The 22,219-nt window shown below is 36.6% G+C and overlaps 1 protein-coding gene across 5 annotated transcripts in view; it reads right to left on the bottom strand.

Moving 5' to 3' along the window:
- Positions 1–22,219, bottom strand: part of LOC126820651 (methionine--tRNA ligase, cytoplasmic) — a 299,938-nt gene that overhangs the window by 115,265 nt on the left and 162,454 nt on the right. For all 5 annotated transcript variants that reach the window (XM_056101237.1, XM_056101236.1, XM_050548738.2 and 2 more), the window contains 3 exons: positions 17,984–18,079; positions 17,642–17,759; positions 605–738 (listed from right to left, as the gene is read on the bottom strand). In XM_056101237.1, the coding sequence (XP_055957212.1) occupies positions 605–738; positions 17,642–17,759; positions 17,984–18,079 (348 nt within the window). The remainder of the gene's footprint in view (positions 1–604; positions 739–17,641; positions 17,760–17,983; positions 18,080–22,219) is intronic.

Here is a 22,219-nt window from a genome sequence, read left to right on the forward strand (position 1 = left end):
TGTAGGTGTTCATCTATCTTTAATGAGAATATTTCAGGATTTAATTCAAAACGATCACTATACAACAATAGAATAATGGATTGTAAAGTATCCCCTAGCAGTGGAAAACTCATTAGTAGACGTATAGTCGGTAAATAAAGCAGATTGTTACCCATTCTCCGTGGGTAGTCGTAACTTTCCGTAAATAAACAATCTGTGACGTCATTTTAGTCCTTCTGCTCATTTTCTAGTCTATATTTCTATGTGCAGATTGCTTATTGACGGAAAATTCCGACTACCCACGGAGAATGGCGGAAATTACTAATGTTGAAATTTACCTGTTGCAGGTAATATTGACGTTCAGGTTCGGGTTATATGTTGACATAATTACTTGCATTATTTAAAAAAAAAATTGATGCTTTTCCGGTGACCTTTAAATTTAGATGGTGAAATGGCAAAACAAGATGGAATGGTACCATTACCGTTGCAATTTGTGAAATCTGATCTATCCTTGTAGTCACCCTAAATCCCCCTGATTTCTCTCTATTTTGCCTGTAGGGAGAAGTCACTTCTCTCTAAAAATTGATCCTAGTTTGAACCCTGTGTTAGATTAGTAAGCATTTACCTGAGATTCTGGTCGTACAAATAAAAGATAGAATCTAAAGATATCAGCTGGTATTCCAGTATCCTTAGCATTATTACCAAATACACCTGTTCCACGACTCTTAGAAAACTTGGTATCTTCATAGTTGAGATATTCTAATTAAAAACAATTAACATTTGATTGACGCATTATTAACTATGTTCAAGTATTATAAATTCATAGAATATTTTAAGAAAACAACGGTTGCCATGCAAGCTACGCTCACATTTTGCAAGAGATAGACAGAGAACACGCTAAAAAAGCGATTTTTTGTACAATCAGGGACCATAATCCAGGAAGTTATGGTGATCCGATACCCACAAGTATTAAGAGCGTATCCGCGAGAAAACCATGCAGAAGGTGCTAAGGCTTCAATCACAGATTTTGACCAAATTTGGTTTATAAGTTGGGATAGTCCCAAAACACATAAATGTGCAATATTAGATAAATCTTTCAATTCCTGTATGAGAAAATTGAAAAAACATTTTTCATATGGTGAAATTGCCCAAATCTGTCTTTTCTCAAATACCAACTTTGGCAAGTCCTTACACCTTTACTATACGTAGCAGAAAGACCAAACACAGTTTATCGATGACTCAGTGCTGTTACCACAATATTAACTTCAGACGATTCTGGCGAACGAGATCTGTATACGGACTGGATATCAAAGCCTGTCTAAATTCCCCATTTTTCGTCACCCAAAGTTTGACGCCCTATAGCTACTTCTTTCATGGGGTGGGTTTAAAAAATTTATGCTCACGTGAACAAGCAACCTCCCAACATTTGATACAAAAAATAAAAATGACCGGAATCGACTTGACAAAAACTAGGTAAAGGAAACAATAACCCATGAAATTAACCTGTAATTTCCCTATTTTGGAGATAATTAACTGTAGTAGATAAAAATAAACCTATCAATTTATTTTCCCTTTCATTCATATGGTGTTTACTACCAGCCCTAAAATACATTAGTATCTGTTTTATAAAAATATCTTAAAAAAAATACTTTCAAAGGCCTGTATTCGTTCATGGCTCATCTGGCGTCAACGGGAATTGACTTCTGCAGTTGTCCACGACCTTCCATTGGAGTTTCGACGTGCTCAATCTTAACAAACATATCCATTACTCTCAAATAGACATTATTTTAAATAAAATAATCCAACGAAAATGAAAAATTCACCTAAAAGTGAGATTCGAACCACCAACCGCATGACTTCCCCAGACCCACCCTCTAACCGAGTTGCTTTTCCCAGGGCCCCAAGGTCCATGTCGTGGGCCCTGTTCAGGGGGTTTGCCTAGGGCCTCTCTTATTCTAAATCCGGCCCTGAAGGTGCAGCTGACGGTGCCCGAGAGCTGTAGCTACCATACTACACTGTTCAATGGCACCCACTTCGACGCAATTAGGCTTCGTTGCCGTTAATATTTAAGCTTCCACATTTCTGTATTGTAGAAATCAGTGGATGTGTCCCAAAATGAATAGTGGAAACATGCTCTGAAATTAAACATTTTGTAGCCATTTTCGGTAACTTGTTTGAAAATGAAATCTTAAAGAGACAATACAACAAATATGTTAAAGGGACAATACGACAATACCAAATATACAATAAATACAAATACACACTTATATAGAGTACAACATGGTACAAATAATGGCTATGGATATGATGAAAACGTATAAAAGTCAAAAATTTTATTTCTCTAATTAAATTCAAAAAAAATGTATCACAAAAGCTTTTTTTTAGCACTTTTCAATAAGCTGTATATTTTAAGTATGTTGCATTCCGGTCATTTTTTTACACCTATGTATACTATGTGCTTAGCACTTCAAAACCATCCAAAGAAATTCTACTTGCGACCATGAAAGAAAAAGTTACAGTGTATCTTTTTCTGCACTATAAGGACAATGTGAATATGGTACCCTAAAACAAGTCCACACAAAATTAGTATGTACTGATTTTTTTTTTCAAATTAGTGCTGGGGTAGAAGTTGACCACCCACTTTATCAGACAGGGTCAAAATTAGAAGGTTGCTATTCCACCATAGAATGCAGTCTGTGCTTAAAAAAGGTGATAAATACACATGTGAAAACCGCAATTTTACCCATAAATTGAACAATTCCTGTACAGTCCTTTAGAGCGACATCAGACTGTAACCAATTCAGCATGTTACCTCTTGCCCCTAGGGGGTGTCATACCATAAGTTTGATCAAAAACTTCCGACCCCCCATCTTAGCACTTTTTGCGATTTTTGCATGGTCTTCTCGCGGATACACTCTTAACAGGAACCCAGATCTTTGGGATATAAACATATATTTTAAGATTCATTAAAATCGGATAAAAATCGTATAGTGTCCGTAATCCTGGAAGTTATGTTCCCATATGTGTGAGTAGCAAAAGGAACTGACATCTTTGGGATTTAAACATATATACTTTTCAAAAAGATAGGGTTGCCAGGCAACGAAACATACACCCACAGCAGCTAAATTGTCCGAGCGGTCGACAAGGGTTGTCGCATATTTATTCCTTTGTAGGTAATTGGGGGCATTTACAAGACAGTTCCATACAGATCAGATTATAATTTTTGTCGTTTGAGGGTGATCGGATGATCACTTTTGTCATTCAAACAATCACAGGGTTCACAAAATAAAACAAGGTCCATAACTCTAGAAATAATTGACGGAAATAGCTGAAATTCAATAAATCTGTTTCACAAATTTGAATGCTGCATATAAATTTCATACATATTGGATGATAACTTTCATCAATCGAGCATTAACAATGTTGAACAAAGTGAAACAAGGGCCATAACTCTAGAAGTAATTATTGTAAATTGTTGAAATTCAATAACCTTCTTTTTTTCACTAATTTAAATAATGCATATCAATTTCAGAAAGATCGAATGATAACTTTTGACGTTAGAGCATTCACAAGGTTCAATAAAGTGAAACAAGGGCCATAACTCTAGACGTAATATACGGAAATTGCAGAAATTCAATAGGATTCTTTGTTTCACTAATTTAAACATACATTATGCAAGAGGTAAATCTGATTATTGCAAGTCTTTATTTAGGCTTCAGATGTCATAGAAATTATAACCCTAGCACAAAATCAACTCTGTAGACCCACGGATGGCTTGGATTCAGCTTGGATTTAAACAGGATTTTGTTGTCTGATTTAATTTTAAATGGCGACGTGAGCGGAGATTAACCGTTACGTTGACGTCATACTCCCAGATCGAGGCTAAATGATAGAGTGTACGAAGCGAGGCCGCTGTTAAGCGATGCCTTAACAAATGACATCTAAACTATTTCAAGTGCAATAAACTAAACACAGATAATGACAAATTATACAACTCCTGGAGACCATGAGATGACTAATACAGACGGACAGGTTTTCTGTCTTAATAATATCAATAAAAATATTTTCATTTCCCCAATAGGCACGACGCCACTGGTGTATACCATAGATTTATCATAATTCTATTATAATATTATGTCCTATTTTCAATTGATTTAATGCATGCCCAAAATACAAGTAAGAATGAAAATTTACCCTCTCACTCATTTTGTCCAATTGTTATAAAAATCCAAAAAGGTAAAACACAAATTTGGATATGATAACATCAGACAAAAGACAGCAGATATTAAGTATGTGGAGTTAACGCCTGTCAATCAAACGATCGGCCATACTAAGAATCGGTGAAGATGCAATTCAATCCCATTTCTAGTCAAAAATTACACTGGTGATAACTATGTTCAGAATAAAGTAGTTTGACTGAAATTTTCAATATAATTTTCTTTCATCATCTATTTTTGAACTATTATAGCAAGAATGGTTAACTCCTTATAAAAATCTCCAATAATGTATCTTTAAATAATGCATATAAATTTCAGAAAGATCGAATGATAACTTTTGACGTTGGAGCGTTCACAAGGTTAAACAAAGTGTAACAAGGGCCATAACTCTAGAAGTAATAAATGGAAATTGCTGAAATTCAATAGGCTTCTTCGTTTCCCCAATTTAAATATTGCATATAAATTTCACAAAGATCGGATGTTAACTTTTGGCGTTAGAGCGTTCACAAGGTTCAACAAAGTGAAACAAGGGCCATAATTCTAGACGTAATAAACAGAAATTCATCTCACTAATGCAAATAACATTTATCAATTTTAAAACAACTGGATGATAAAAACTGGATGAAATTGTGGACAATGGACAGACAGACGGACGGACCGACAGACTGACGCACGGGAGCAATGGCAATATACGTCCACATTTCTATGTGGGCGTATAAAAAGTAGGGGATATTGAAATGCAAATATCTATGTAGGTTGTGATATGATAAATAGTCATGGACACTTGACATGCTTTGAGAGTATGTTCACAGATGAAGAACTTATCGCCCCAACAGAACCACTGAGCTGCACATGCGACACGCAATAGCGCCTTCAAGGAAGGGTCGATGAAAACTGCCGCGTGCTAGTTTATCTATTCATGTTTGCTTTCCTATCGGTTCTTGCATAAGATTTACTGTTTAGCGTATCTTTGCTTTAGTGTGTTACGTTTAATTTGATCGGGAGATGTGTTCGTCGACGTCAACGTCAACTGACAACACTGCAAGAATTGGCTGTGGCACTGAAAGAGGAGTGGGTCAGATTGACCCAAATCGTGATTGGACGGATGATTAGGAGCATACCACGACGAATTACTAGTGAAATGGGGCAGTCAGATAAGCCGCCCATATGAACTGTTTATGTTCATGTGTAGGCAATTGGCCTGTTATTAACATACACTGGTTACCTCTAATAAAAACAGTAGTACATTTCCGCAGTTTTGTATTGTTTCTGAATATCCCCTACTTTTTTTGAAGAGTATACATCCCTTCTTTCTCATTATCTTCAAGGATCTACGGTAGTCAAGATTTATACGTACCAATTGCTAAAGGGTTAAATTATAAAGTTAGGCCATCAAAAACAAAATATTCTGGTTCTGAGAATCCTTACAAAAAATCTGAAGCGGGAGGAAGAGTATACTATAAGTTTCATCAAAATCTGATAAAATTTTGACCGGGCAGTTTCAGTCCGATTTTTATGAATATTGAACCCGAGAGGAAGAGTATACTATAAGTTTCATCAAAATCCGATAAAAATTGTGACCGGGCAGTTTCAGTCCGATTTTTATGAAATTTGAACTCAACTATTACTATGGTGTATCGGTGATATATTTAAACTGTTTTTAAAATCAGCTAAAAAATGTGACCTCTAGATGGTCTACAAGCTAAAAACAATCATCATTAGTATGTAACAGTAAACGTTTTTTAAAATCGGATAAAAAGTGTGAATTCTAGAGGGACCACAAGGGCAAATCATGATTTTTTGATCAATCAGGGGCTATAATCCAGGAAATTAAATTCCAATATGCGCGAATATCGACAGGAACTGATATCTTTGGGATACAAACAAACATTATGGGAGATTAGATAAAGAGCTGGCAGTTCTCACTATAATAATTAACCAGCGGCTGCCAGGCAGGATACGCCCACATTTTGCAAGAGATGGATAGAGAACAAGCTAAACAAAAAGTGATTTTTAATACAATCACGAACCATAATCCAGAAGGTTACTATCCGATATGCCTGAATATCGGCTTGATTGAACTTCATGCAGCTAAAGCCGACAAAAACAACCAATTAAGATCCCTGGAATGGTATGCTTACCCTTTTTACAACACCGGATACCATTTCTCATTCGAGGGTTTCACATAGCTAACAAACATTTGTCCTACTTTCTGTTAGTATATTGGATCCTGCTGCGGTTCAAAAAGGTATCATTGATTTTACATTATTATATATAAGCGGATCCGGGATTTTTTGCAGGGGGGGGGTCTAGGTTGGATAATTGCTTAACTTATTGAGCACCAAAGGCGCTAAATGTTGTAAAGGGGGGTATGGGGGCCCTCCCCCAGAAAAATTTGGTAAATTAGATTCAATTTGGTGCATTCTGATGTATTTCCGGAAGGTAAATTCCAAAATTACAGGTCTAAAAATCGCCAATAAAATTGCATAAAATGTCCTTAAAATGTTGATGGGGATTGCTCCCTTCATAGGTGAGAAACAAAATATCTTCAGATACCATATTATGGTTGTTCTTAACAAGCTTTATTAGAAGTATCAATTTACTATTATTAGAGTGACCAGTCCATTTAAGTATAGGAAAGTTGGTCAGGGTTTTCCAGAGCACAAACTTTCACAGACGAAAAGTCTATACACTTGGTTTACTGTTTTTACTTTCAGTGCATAAAAATAAATAATATAGCTTGCAATTGTTGCACAGGCTTAATCATAAATGAAGAGGTTTACAGGGAATTTCCACACAAAATTAAACAGATTTATCTTACAAAAATTATGTGGGACCTTCACTTTAACTGTGCAATGCAGAGAAAAGTCGGCTTGGCTTTTTTCTGATGAACTGCCCAACGATATTCTCAACATTTAGCTGGAGCTTTCTGTTAACGTTGATGAGCACCAAGGCACTCAGGCGTTCTTATCAACGCTGCCGATAAAATTAAAAAGCAAACACAACAATATTCAACGTCAACAGGCGAACAGCGTTAATAAAATTCTAAATTTCAATATATTTTCATACAGTACGTTATTAAAAAATTGCCGTCGTCAATAGGCGATTTGCCGTGGGATCAATTGGTCCCGATGGCAGTTTATGCTGTCGACGTTTTTGGCTAATTGCCAGAGCTGTATGTGACTATTTGTTTTTTCCCACAATGGAATGAAAGTCATGACTCAACTCAATGTATACAAACTCGCAATTTTTGGGTCAGATTCAGGCTTTTAGATTTAAGTTTCTCGGACCCTTCAAATTTTCAAGCCTGAGCAGGGGGGGGGGGGGGGTCCGGACTCCCTGGACCCCCCCCCCCCTCTGAATCTGCGCCTGTATAAGCTTTATATACAGGGGATGGGGTGGAGCTAAGTTATAAAGGTCACCCTGCCTTGAGGAAAGACTCAACATTATAGTTTAAGATTTTGAAAATCGCATTATCCATGCACTGATACATATTTATCTTTAGTTTCAGCCATGTAACTGATGACCTCACAAAAAACCCCGTTATGAAAAACTTGTAATCTTTCATTGATTAGTTAAAGGGAGATAACTACACTTAAGCTGTAATCAACTCTTTTGGGTTGGAGGTTTTGCAGCCAGGACAATTTGAGCTGTTAAAAAGGCATGTCATGTAAGCAATAAATGTGATCTATCTAACAACCTAATGTCTTCATATCAATCAATCTATCTCTCTGGAAAATCGACCGGGCATCAAATGAAAAACTAAAATATGGTCCGATGAGACGGATGTTATCTGTTGGGACTAAAATTGTGAATCTTTGGAAAAATGTAATCATATAGGCAGTGTATATTTTGCCGTCCGATGGTTCTTTACTTTAATTACTATTTAGCCGTTAGTTGTCTGATTCCTGGACTTGGAAGTTTTCGCTTTGGCAATGCTGCCGGCTCTTTCAACTCGTGCGCTATTTTACCATCTGATATTAACCCATAATCCAACCCCAACCCTAACCCAAAACCACCAGTCTGTTCTATTCGTCCTTTGTCTAACAATGCTTCTTTCTCCGTTTCTTATAGGCAGTGGATATTTAACCGTATACAGCACTTTACTTTATTTACTATTTTGCCGTACGCTTCCGTTTAACATGCGCAGTTCTCTGATACCTGGACTTAGCAGTTTTCGCTTTGGCGTCTGACATTAATCCATAACCCAAACTCTAACCCAAAACCTAACCCAACAGTTCTCTTCGTTCTTTGTCTAACATTGCTCCTTTTTCCGTTTCTTATAAAAGAACGAAATATAGCCATACTTGAATTCCTATGGTAGAAACTGGAGAATTATTTTTAAAAGAAAATAAGATAATAAATGTAAATTGTAGAAAAGCATTTAGAATATTATTTTATTTTGGTCGAGGGCGCATTTCTGCGGATTTGGGTTTTTAATTTAAGTACTTAGACTGTCAGTGGTTTATGTTTTTCCCGTAAAATCGTGCTTCTGCACCGAACTTGAAAGACGAGTTGTTTTTAATGTTCCAAAATGGTGGAATATATCTGTACTTTCAGCCATTTTGAATCAGAAACGATCTACGGTAAAATAGCGGAAGTAGATACTTTGCCGTATACGGTTAAATATCCACTTCCTTTCTTATAAGGAAGCAAATAGCCATACTTAATTTCTGATGGTAGAAACTGGAGAATTATTTTTCAAAGAAAATAAGATAATAAATGTAAATTGTAGAAAAGCATTTAGAATATTATCTTATATTGGTCGAGAGCGCATTTCTGCGGATTTGGGTTTTTAATTTAAGTACTTAGACTGTCAGTGGTTTATGTTTTTCCCGTAAAATCTTGCTCCTGCACCGAACTTGAAAGACGAGTTGTTTTTAATGTTCCAAAATGGTGGAATATATCAGGAATCGACAACTGCGCATGTCAAACGGAAGTGACGGCTAAATAGTAAATAAAGTAAAGAACCGTCGGACGGCAAAATATACACTTCGTATCATATATTCATTTTCATAATCATATCAATCGTGTCGGATAAGGCCAAAAAGGTGAGAGGTGGGCATCACTCTTTTGTGAAGAGAACTGTATCTAAGTGTGAAGACCTCATTGCTCATTATCAAAATACAGAAAAAGACATCGAAAGATTAAACGGTTATAGAAAAACCCTGACAGAGAAACAGGTCATTCTAAAGAAAATAGATGAAGAGATTCTGGATAAATTATCTGAGGACGATGATATCGAAAGTGAAATTTTTGACAGTAGCGAGTTTTTAGAATATATTTTCAGTGAATTATAAGGATCGATAGAATTTTACAGACTCCTGTATCAAATAAAGTAAGTGTTGACAGTTCAGTAGGCCTAAGTGAAAATCAATCAACCGGAACTATCAGTGAGACCAGTGACCAGTTGCTAGGCAATGCCAATGTGGGTCAAGATATTGCATCAGCTAACATGAATATTAACCAACAAGAGCACAATGTAGGTGTGTCACATCAACCTGTCAATGAATTACTGTCAAACCTTCGAATAAGGGCCAAGCTACCAAAATTGACTCTTGATAAATTTTCTGGTGACGCTAAGCAGTGGCAATCATTCTGGGATAGTTTTTCGTCTGCATCGATTCAAATCCTGATTTATCAAAAGTGGACAAGTTTAGTTATCTTAAAAACCTGTTAGACGGGACTGCTGCATCAGCTATTTCTGGACTTTCTCTATCAAGTGAGAATTATGACAGAAAGATTCGCCAAATCACAAGTAATCATATCTAGTCATATGGACTCGTTGCTTAATCTGAAACCTGTCACAGATTCAAATGATATCAAGAAACTTCGCATTTTCTATGACGCTGTGGAAACTAGCATAAGAAATCTAAACGCTCTTGGAATTTCATCTGAATCTTATGGAAACATTTTAATATCAATCATTCTACACAAAATTCCTTAAGATTTGAGTTTACTTATCACTCGCCAATTTAATTCTGATAGGTGGAATTTTGATGAACTTTTATCTGCTATCAAACGGGAACTTGAAGCTAGGGAAAGGTGTTTTTACATGAAATCTAAAGAATCAAGTGCTATTAGTACTAGGCCAAATCGATCAGAAGACTTTCAGAGATTCAGACCTAAACCAACAACCGCATCTACATTACTGACTGGTAATAAGCCTGATTATAATAATGGTAAAACTCCATATTGTAGTTTTTGTGCTAATCCGCATGCATCTATAAACTGTAAAACTGTTATTGATCCATCAACCCGGAAATCAATTCTAAGAAAGAAGGGTAAATGTTTTTGTTGTTTACGATCAGGCCATTTAATCAGAAACTGCCCAGCTAAATTCAAAGGTTTCATTTGTGTAGGTGATCATAATGCTGCTATCTGTGATAGTAGTTGTAAATCGTTGTTTACGATCAGGCCATCTAATCAGAAACTGCCCAGCTAAATTCAAAGGTTTCATTTGTGTAGGTGATCATAATGCTGCTATCTGTGATAGTAGTTGTAAATCTAATTCAAGGGATGAGACAACTGTAGGGTTTACTGATCCTAAATCATCAAGTACGAATACTATGTGTATTAACAGTGACACTGCTGTGTTATAGCAAACTGCTGTGACAAATATAGGTTGCGCGGCAAGTCAGACAAAAGTGAAAGCCAGATTAGTTTTTGACAGCTGCAGTCGAAGGACTTACGCAGATAGCAGAGTCTGTAACAAACTTCAAGCGGCATCAATCAGGGAGGACAATTTACTTATAAAAACTTTTGGAGACGATTCTCCAAGACTGAAACCCTGTGAACTTGTTCAGTTGTCAGTGACAACACGTGACGGAATGGAAATCTATATCAACGCCTATAAGGTGCCGACTATTTGTAGTCCTATAAGTAACCAAGCCATTAAAATCGCTCTACAGAAATACCCTCATCTGTCTGATCTGGAACTTGCAGATAACCCACAACCATCTGACGTCAATGATTTGGAAGTTGACATTCTAATTGGGGCTGATTATTATTGGTCATTTTTCAATGGTGTTACCTGACGGGGGGAGGGTCCAGGGCCAGTAGCTTTGTATTCAAATCTGGGGTGAGTTTTGTCCGGTCCTGTCGCCGTAGCCTGTAGAAATCAACAAGAGTGTACTGTCAATATCAGTTCTACGCATGTTCTCAAACTCGATACATCAATTCTAGTTGACGACGATGTATGTGATGTCAAACAGCAGTTATATAAGTTTTGGGATCTTGAAACAATTGGGATCAAGGAAAACGAAACTTCTGTATATGATAAATTTATCGAAGACATTGAATTTAATCAAGAAAGGTACGAAGTAAAATTGCCCTTTAAAGAGGACCACGCTCATTTACCGGACAATTATGATATCTGTCAAACTAGACTTCAAAGACTTTTAAGAAGGTTACAGTCGCAACCAGGAGTTCTAAGCGAATACATGGCAATTATTTCAGATCAACTCAAAGAAGAAATCATTGAAGCTGTTCCAAGCGAAGGGTTATCTACACCATCAGTGAGAGACTGTCATTATCTTTCGCATCGAGAAGTAGTGCGAACTGACAAGGACACTACAAAAGGTTCGCGTTGGGTATGACGCATCAGCCAGGTCAAATAAATTTAGCACTAGTCTTAACAATTGTTTATACGCAGGTCCATCACTCATACCTTTGATATTTGACATTCTGCTTAGGTTTCGTTTTTTTTTAATATTTCAATTGTACCAGAACATCGTGATTATTTACGATTTCTTTGGGTATCTAATCCTACCGATCAAAATTCACCAATTCAAATCGATTTGCAAGAGTTGTATTCGGCGTAACATCTAGTCCGTTTTTGTTAAACGCAACCATACGTCATCATTTGAGTTTTTATGAAAGTTAAAATCCAGATTTTATACGCGATGTATCAGAATCACTTTACGTTGACGATGTGGATTTATCTTTCGAAATGTGTAAGCAAGTACATAGTATCTTTCAAGATGGTGGGTTTAATATGAGGAAATGGGTATCAAATTCTACAGAACTTTTGAATCGAATTCAAAGTGACTCTAATTTTCAGAATTCTAACAATCAAACAGACAATCTAACTTCAGTGAAGGAAGAAGATGAAGGTTATTCGAAATATAGTTTTTCGCAACAATCTACAGGAAATCCTAAAATTCTTGGACATATCTGGGATAATCAATCAGACAATCTAATTTTTGATTTTTCGAAAATATGTAGTGCTATTCCGTCTGATTCAGTAACCAAACGGTTGGTATCGAGTGTTGCTTCCAGGTTTTATGATCCTTTGGGTTTGATATCGCCGATTGTTTTGAGTTTCAAATTGTTGTTTCAGAAACTATGTACTTTCAGTTTAGACTGGGATAACGAGTTGGGTGAAAACTTTGTATCATACTGGAAGAATTTGTTACTAAAATTAGAAAGACACATATCATTCAAATACCAAGGTGTTATTGTATCAAACTTTATTGTGATCAATCTGAAATCGAACTCCATGTGTTTGGTGACGCATCCGAACAGGCTTATGGTACTTGTATTTACCTTTTGTGTAAACATGAGTCATCTATCCATTGTAACCTTTTGGCATCAAAGACACGTGTAGCGCCATTATCTAAGCAAACAATGCCGAGATTGGAACTCTTAGCATGCTTAATATCTGCACGGCTTGACGTTAGTGTTGTGAACGCTTTAAATCATTTGACAATCAACCAAGTATATTATTGGTCCGATTCTGAGGTTGCTTTAAGCTGGATCAGAAATACCAATAAGGAATACAAGCAATTCGTATAGAATCAGGTTACAGAAATCAGGCGAATTTTGCCAATAGAGAATTGGAATTATTGTCCAACGTCAGAAAATCCTGCGGACATCTCGTCACGAGGAAGTACAACAACCGAACTAACTGATAATCAAAAATGGTGGAATGGTCTTCATTTTTTGTGTCTATCTAAAGAGGAATGGCCTCATCAATCAACTGAATCTTGTGATCTAAATGATATCGAACTTACAAATAATAAGTGTAGACTCTTGTGTTACCTCTTCTAAGAACAATCAACCAAACCTGAACCAAAGTTCAGTCGGTTATCAACTCTTTTGAGAGTGTCGGCATATGTATTGAGGTTTATACATAATGTGAAATGTCATGTCAATCAATCTAATCTTAATCAAGGAGAACTCAGTTTCGAAGAACTGAAATCGGCTGAAAATCTGTGGATCAGAACTGTTCAATCAAACATCAAACGGGATGATAAATTCAATCAACAATCTGTCTCACGCAATCTAAAGAAAGACAACAACGGTATTCTTCGTGGTTATGGAAGAATTGAACATTCAAATCTAGATTATGATGCGAAATATCCAGCATTCCTACCAGAAAATCATTATCTTACGTCATTGATCACCTGGAAATGTGATGAAGATGTCATGCATAATGGTGTACAAGAAACTCTATCTCAATTCAGAACCAAGTATTGGGTAGTTCATGGTCGGCAAATTATTAAAAGTGTCATATCAAAATGTGTGATCTGTAGGAAATTAGAAGCTAAAGCATATGGAACTCCTATCGCACCTCCTTTACCATTGTTTCGATTAAGTGATCACTTTGCTTTTTCTCACATTGGAGTAGACTATGCAGGTCCTTTATTCGTGAAAGACATATATTCAAAATCCGATGACATGCATAAGGTTTATATCGCTCTCTATACGTGTGCTAGTAGTCGTGCATTGCATCTAGATCTGGTTCCTGATGCTAGCTCAACCACATTTATCCGTAGTTTCAAGAGATTCATAGGACGTTGAGGTATTCCTACTTCAGTAATATCAGACAATGGGAAAACGTTTAAAGGTTTCTACTATCAAAAGGAGTCAAGTGGAGATATAACGTGGAATGCTCGCCATGGTGGGGAGGATTCTTTGAACGCATGGTCCGGTCAGTCAAAAGGTGTTTGAAGAAATCATTAGGGACGTCGCGCTTAACGTATGAAGAGCTACTAACTCTGATTATTCAAATTGAAGGTGTTCTAAACTCGAGACCTTTGACATACCTGTGTGATGATGGTGGTGAACCATTAACTCCATCGCAACTTGTGATCGGAAGGAGATTGTTATCAGAACCTACTACTACTGTAAAGCCAGAAGTTATCAATCAAGATTCGTATGCTCGCAGTAAATATTTGAAAACTGTATTAGATCATTTCTGGAATAGGTGGAGACGCGAGTATGTAACTGAATTACGTGAACATCATAAATTCAATCAAACAAGAGGACAATCAGTACACGTTGGTGATGTTGTAATCGTATACGAGGATAAAGTACCGAGACATAATTGGCACATTTAGCTAGATTTTGTTTTTTTGGGGGGAGAGACGTCTGGAGAGGTCCCCCCCACCACCGACCCCCCCACCACCGAAATAGTCTGGCGGTGGTCATTCATAATACATGTGAATATGCTGAACATTATGCAACAAATTTGATGCGGTTAGTCAATGAGCTAGTCTAGCTTTGATATTTGGGGGGGGGGGGCAATTAGGATGTGTGGCGGGGGTATCCCACCACCAAAAATATCTGACGGTGGTCATTCTTGATACATGTAGATATGCTGTTCAACATTTTGCAACAAATTTCATGCGGTTAGTATATGAGCTAGTCTAGCTTAGCTTTTGGGGTGGGGCAATAAGGGGCATCTGGCAGGGGTAAAACCACCATTGAAAATGTCTGCCATCGGTGATTATCGATACATGTGAATATGCTGAACAGTTTGCAACAAGTTTCATGTGGTTAGTAAATGAGCTAGTCTAGTTTAGATTTTGGGGTGGGGCAATTGGGGACGTCTGGCGGGGGTACCCCACCACTGAAAATGTCTGGCATCAGTGATTCTTGATACATGTGGATATACTAAACATTTTGCAAAAAGTTTTATGCGGTTAGTATATGATTATGAGCTAGTCTAGCTTAGCTTATGGGATGGGGCAATTTGGGACGTCTGGCGGGAGTACCCCACCACTGAAAATGTCTGGCATCGGTGATTCGTGATACATGTGGATATGCTGAACATTTTGCAACAAGTTTTATGCGGTTAGTAAACAAGCTAGTGTAGCTTAGCTTTTGGGGTGGGGAAATTAGGGGGGTCTGGCGGGGGTACTCCACCACTGAAAATGTCTGGGATCAGTGATTCTCGATACATGTGGATATGCTGTACATTTTGCAACAAGTTTCATGTGGTTAGTAAATGAGCTAGTCTAGCTTAGTTTGTGGCTACCTGTTTTTTTTAATATGGCGGACACACCCCACGGCCTAAAATGTCTGGCAGTGGGAATTCTCAATACATTTTGATTTGGTTAACATTTTGCAACAAGTTTTATGTGGTTAATAAAGGAGCTAGTCTAGCTTAGTTTTTGAATCCAATTCTTTTGCCCCTCTTGGCCACACCCACCACAATGGGCACGGCAGACGTTCATATCCTTTGATGTGACCCATAGGGAACCTAATGACACATATAGAAATTGGTTAGCTTTTCAGCTAGGTTGAACCCCCCGGGCTCCTGCTCTATAAATCGCCGGAGCGATCGACAAGGGCTGTCGCATATTTATTCTTTTGTAGGTAATTTGGGGCTTTTAAAAGACAATTTTATACAGATGAGATTATAATTTTTGTCGTTTGAGGGTTCACAAGGTTCTAAAAACTGAAACAAGGGTCTTAACTCTGGAAGTAATTTACAGAAATTGTTGAAATTTGACAGGATTTTTCATTTTACTAATTTAAATAATGCATATGAATTTCATACAGATCGGATGACAACTTTTGTCATTCGAATGTTCACAAGGTTCACAAAGTAAAACAAGGTCCATAACTCTAGAAATAATTGACAGAAATTGCTGAAATTTTACAGACATCTGTTTCACAAATTTAAATGATACATATAAGTTTCATACATATCGGATGACAACTTCCATCAATCAAGCATTAACAAGGTTGAACAAAAGTGAAACACAGGCCATAACTCTAGAAGTAATTATTGTAAATTGGTGAAATTCAATAACCTTCTTTTTTTCACTAATTTAAATAATGCATATAAATTTAACAAAGATTGGATGATAACTTTAGATGTTAGAGCATTCACAAGGTGCAACAAAGTGAAACAAGGGCCATAACTCTAGAAGTAATAAACGTGAATTGCTGAAATTCAAGAGAATTCTTCTTTTTACTAATTAAAATGACGCATATAAATTTCATACAGATCAGATGAGATGATAACTTTAGATGTTAGAGCATTCACAAGGTGCCACCAAGTGAAACAAGGGCCATAACACTAGAAGCAATAAACAGAAATTGCTGAAATTCAATAGGATTCTTCTTTTTACTAATTTAAATGACGCATATAAATTTCACACAGATTGGCAGATAACTATTTATGTTAGAGTGTTCACAAGGTGCAACAAAGTGAAACAAGGGCCATAACTCTAGAAGTAATTAACAGAAATTATTGAAATTAGATAGGCTTCTTCAACTCACTAATGTAAATAACTTATTATATCAATTTTAAAACAATCGGATGATAACTTTTGGCGTTAGAGCGTTAACAAGAAATTGTGGACGACAGACGGACCGACGGACAGGGGCAACGGCAAGATACGTCCACATTTCCATGTGGGCGTATAAAAATGCATTTTTTTTAACAATCTGGGGCCATAAGCCAGGAAGTTACATTCCAGTATGCACGAAATATCAAAAGGATCTGAGATCTTTAGGATATAAACAAGGAGCAGCTATTTTGTCAGGCAGTTCTGCTCCGATTTTCACGGAATTTGAACTCAACCATCATTATGGTGTAATGGTGATATAATTCAAGCATTGTTTTAAATCAGATAAAAATTGTGACTTCTAGAAGGTCCACAAGCTAAAAATGTGATTTTGCGCACAAACAATCAGGATCCATAATCCACAAAGTTACAGTCTAATACATGCTAATATCAAAAGGAGACAGAGAGAGAAATGGGGTTTAACGTCTATTTGACACAAACTAGGTCATTTCGGGACTAACATATGCACGTAGGGGTCTTTAGCAGTGGGAGGAAACCAGAGGACCTGGAGAAAACCCATGAGATTGGACAGGCGATCCTACTCCTTGTCATGTACAATCGGGGAATCGAAACCACGCCAGTTGACTCAATCAAATACCATATGATACAATGCAATGCGCACATGGTATCCATTTGGCCATCCAACCCCCCTTAACATGAAAAGGAAGAGATCTTTGGGATATCAACCTATATTTCAAGTTTCGTCGAAATCGGATAAAATTTGTGATAATGATACATGTACAAGTTTTGAGCATCATATGTACAAGTTTTGAACATAGTACCATATGCAGTAAATAGAACAAGATGTTAGTCCATTATAATATTATAATTCTTAGAGTAGTAGTTATTATATGGACATACCTGTAGCTACCATATGATGAACTAAAGTGAAATTATCATTTGCTCCTAATAAAGTACATGGAAATATAACGCTATGAAATGGTACATTGTCTTTTCCCAAAAAATTATACAACTCCACCTAAGAAGACAAACACATAAAACCAATTAAAATCCTGCATAATTATTAATACCACAATTATAGTTTTGCTTTTTCATGTAATTTTGTGCTATTTAAATGGCACTTAATTTTATATCATATCTTGCTAGTCCGACATCTTGATAAACTTTAAAGAATTTTATGAAAGAATAATTGAAAATATTAGACTAATGACTCACGTCATTTTAACAAAAATCTATACTTGCATTTTGTGGATTTTTCCACCATTGTTGCCAGTCTTGAGTATAATTAGCTGTTATAGAAATGTAACCAATTGGGGCATCAAACCAGACATAGAACACCTGAAAATCAGATACATGTATTGTTACATGTAGATACATAATCAACGATGTCGACCTATGTGAAATGGAAAACGTCCAACTGGGAATATGCCCAATCTGACATCAAGATCAAGACATACATGGTGAATGATACTCAAAATTATCTCCAAAATTGAGTGTACTGAGGGTATAACTATTACCAATCTTGATTACTGTTGATAATAGGCAGTCCTTCATGTTTATAAAATTGTGCGGGAGCCATAAACAGCTCCTATCAATGTCAAAGATAGGTAGCCAGGCAACGAAACATACACACACAGCAGCTAAATCGTCCGGGCAGTCAACATGAGTTGTCACATATTTTTACTTTTTTCGGTAATGAAACATTTATAATACACTAAAATAATTAAGTAATTATCAGATAATCATTAGAATTTGTTTGGTTTTTATAAAGTTCTGCCCCATGCTAACGTTTAGTATACGATACATTTAATATCATGGATTTAGCTGTTCAAGTTATCAAAATTCATTGAAAATCAACATACTTGTTCGTCTCAAGACCTTAAACTCTGTGTATCAATTTGAAGTTAATCGGATGATAACTTTAGCCTCTAGAGCGTCATAAGATTTGTCAAAGTGATCAAGGGCCATAACTTAGGCAGTAATTATTTGAAATTGTTGAAAATCAATAGGCTTCTTCGTCTCATGACCTTAAACACTGTGTATAAATTTGAAGTCAATCGGATATTAACGAGATATTTTGAAGGGATCAAGGGACATAACTCTGGCAGTAATTATCGGAAATCGCTGAAAATCAATAGGCTTCTTCATCTCATGACCTTAAACACTGTGTCTAAATTTAACGTCAATCGGATATTAAAATTAGCCTCTAGAGGGCCCACAAGCAATTGTGTTCGTATAAAAAGGTGTTTTTCGTACAATCAGGGGCCATAATTCAAAAAGTTACGGTCCAATATGCGTGAATATCGAAAGGAACCAAGATATTTGGGTTATAAACTTACATTTTAAATTTCAACTAAATTAGATAAAAATTGTGACCTCTATAGGGTCCACAAGCTAAAAACTTGATTTTTCGTACAATCAGGGGCCATAATCCATGAAGTTTCGATCCGATACATGCCAATATCGAAAGCAATCGAAATCTTTTGGAGATAAACCTATATTTCAAGTTTTCGTCAAAATCGGATAAGAATTGTGACCTGTAGAGTGTCCACAAATAATTGTGGACGGACGTCCAGACGTCCGGGGGCAACGACAATATCCGTCCACATGAAAATGTGGGCGCATAAAAACTGGCTCATTAACCACAGCACTTAAGTATTTTATCTTGATTACAGAATGTGAATCTATAAAAAAAATTCCATAGGCTCATTTATCAAGTACACTACCCTGATAAATGTTAATAATAATTATAATAGTCCGATCGTTAATTTAAATCCGTCGACTTTTCGGGTAGAAATCGTGGAATATTTTGTAGGTTTTGATGTTTGATTACAAAAAACCAATGTTGACATTTTTTTTGAGTAGGTCTTCACAGTATGGGAGGTCATTATTTGAGGGTAGCCATTTTGCGATAATATTCCAAATTATTTTTTATTTTCACCTTATTTATAATGTTATCGACATATTAACTGTGATTTGGCAATGCATTAATATTGGCGGCATTCATGACTATATCTCAGATTGTTTTCCATCGTTTCATGATCATATTTCCAAGATGGCGCCCATTTTTAGCGGGAAAATCGGTCGATGTGCTGATTTCGATTAAGTAGTACTGTTTGGTGTCAATATATATGTTTTCGGGGTCACAAATTCCATTCCTGACATTTACAACCTTGTAAAATGATCACATGTTCATATACTTAGCATATAACCAAGATGGCGGGCATTTTTGGCGGGAAAATGAGACGATGTGCAGATTTTGATTAAGTGGTAGTGTTTGGTGTCAATATATATGTTTACGGGGGCGCAGAATCAATTTCTGACATTTACAACCTTGTAAAATGATCACATGTTCACATATTTAATATATTTCCAATATTGCTGCCACTTGTGGCGGGAAAATCGGACGATGGGTTGATTTCGATTAAGTAGTTGTCTTTGGTGACAATATATATGTTTTCGGGGAGGCAGATTTGATTTCTGTCATATACAACTACGTAAAATGGTCGTATGTTCACCAATTTAGCATATTTCCAAGATGGTGGAACGTTTTCTAAACACATTATTAGCATTTATTTATCATCGATTTTCCTGGGAAAGTAAAGCCTATTCCTGGCATGAAGGCAAAAAGAGCATAGCGGCAGCGTGGTGCTTACGCCACGTGCCCATCATGCGCCTGCAATAACCACACCAAGCGCTTACTACAACGTCTTTCTACGCTCATTGCCAAGATCTGGCTGCGCGAAAAGTGTTCCCACCATGATCTCACGGTTACCAGTCAGACCGGGATACTTTTTCACCACACTCCAGTGACATGCCTACCAGGAGTAAGGCGTTCTCTCGTCACGCCTATAGAGACTGTGCCATGCTCACCCGTCCTCATTCACTTTCAAAGCAGAAAACAACCAATAGTCAAGCAATCAAGAACATTTCATAGTTTTCTTGAGGTTTCCTCTTTGGGTGCTAGACTGGAGCTGATGGACGAGGCTCAGTATCTTCCCTATATATACATAAAGGTCGTAACAGCGCCCCCGAAAAACAAATATTGACACAAAAACGCGACTACGTAATCAAAATCAGCACATCGTCCCATTTTCCCGCCCGACATGAAAGCCATATTGGAAATATGCTAAATATGTGAACATGTGATAATTTTACACAGTTGTAAACGGCAAAAATGGAATCTCCTCCCCCAAAAATATATCTTGGTGCCATAGACGACTACTTATTCAATATCCGCACATCGTTCCATCTTCCCGTCAAAAATGGCCGTCATATTGTAAATGTGCAAAATAATCATTTTACACAGTTGTTACTGACTGAACTGGATTCATTGCCCTTGATAACATAAATATTGACACCAACGACGCCTTTTAATCAATATCAGCACATCGTCCTATTTTCCAGCCAAAAAATGACCGCCATCTTGGAAATATGCTAAGTATATGAACATGTGATCATTTTACAAGGTTGTAAATGTCAGGAATGGAATCTGTGGCCCCGAAAACATATATTTTGACACCAAGCACTACTACTTAATCGAAATCAGTACATCGTCCGATTTTCCCGCCAAAAATAGTCGCCATCTTGGAAATATCATACTGAAATGATGGAAAACAATCTGAAGTATAGTCATGAACCGTGCTAATATTAATACATTGCCAAATCACAGTTGATACGTCGATAACATTATAAATAAGGTGAAAATAATCAAATAAGTTGGAATATTATCGCAAAATGGCTACCCTCAAATAATGGCGTCCCATACTATGAAGACCTACTCAGAAAAATTGTCAACATTGGTTTTTTGTAATCAAACATTAAAACCTACAAAATAAAGCTTATTCCATGATTTCTACCCGAAAAGTCGACGGATGGGAATTATGTAACAAACCGAATCCGACTATAAATGACACTGGGTAATCATACATCCCTATGAACAACAATTTAATGTTTATATTAGTCATTTAGCCAAGTTGCGATTCTTTGACAAAATATACTCAAAGCCATTAAAGATAGGTTGCCAGGCAACAAAACACACGCCCACAGCATCTAAATCGTCAGAGCAGTCGACAAGGGTTGTCACATATTTATTCTTTTGTAGGTAATTAGGGGAATTTAATAGACAATTTCATACAGATGACATTATAATTTTCCTTGTTTGAAGGTTCACAAGGTTCTAAAAACTAAAACAAGGGCTGTAACTGTGGAAGCAATCTACAGAAATTGTTCAAATTCGACAGGCTTTTTTGTTTTACTAATTCAAATAATGCATATAAATTTCAAAAGTTCACCAAAGTAAATCAATGGCCATAACTCTAGATGTAATTGACGGAAATTGCTGACATTCAATAGGCTTGTTCGTCTTCATTTCACTAATTTAGGTGATAACTGGAACTCAATAGGCTTGTTCGTTTTACTAATTTAAATGATACATATAAATTTCATACAGATCGGATAATAAATTTTTGTTGTTAG

The sequence above is a fragment of the Patella vulgata genome, chromosome 5 (assembly GCF_932274485.2).
Source record: "Patella vulgata chromosome 5, xgPatVulg1.2, whole genome shotgun sequence".
In the NCBI taxonomy this organism is placed as follows: Eukaryota; Metazoa; Mollusca; class Gastropoda; family Patellidae; genus Patella; species Patella vulgata.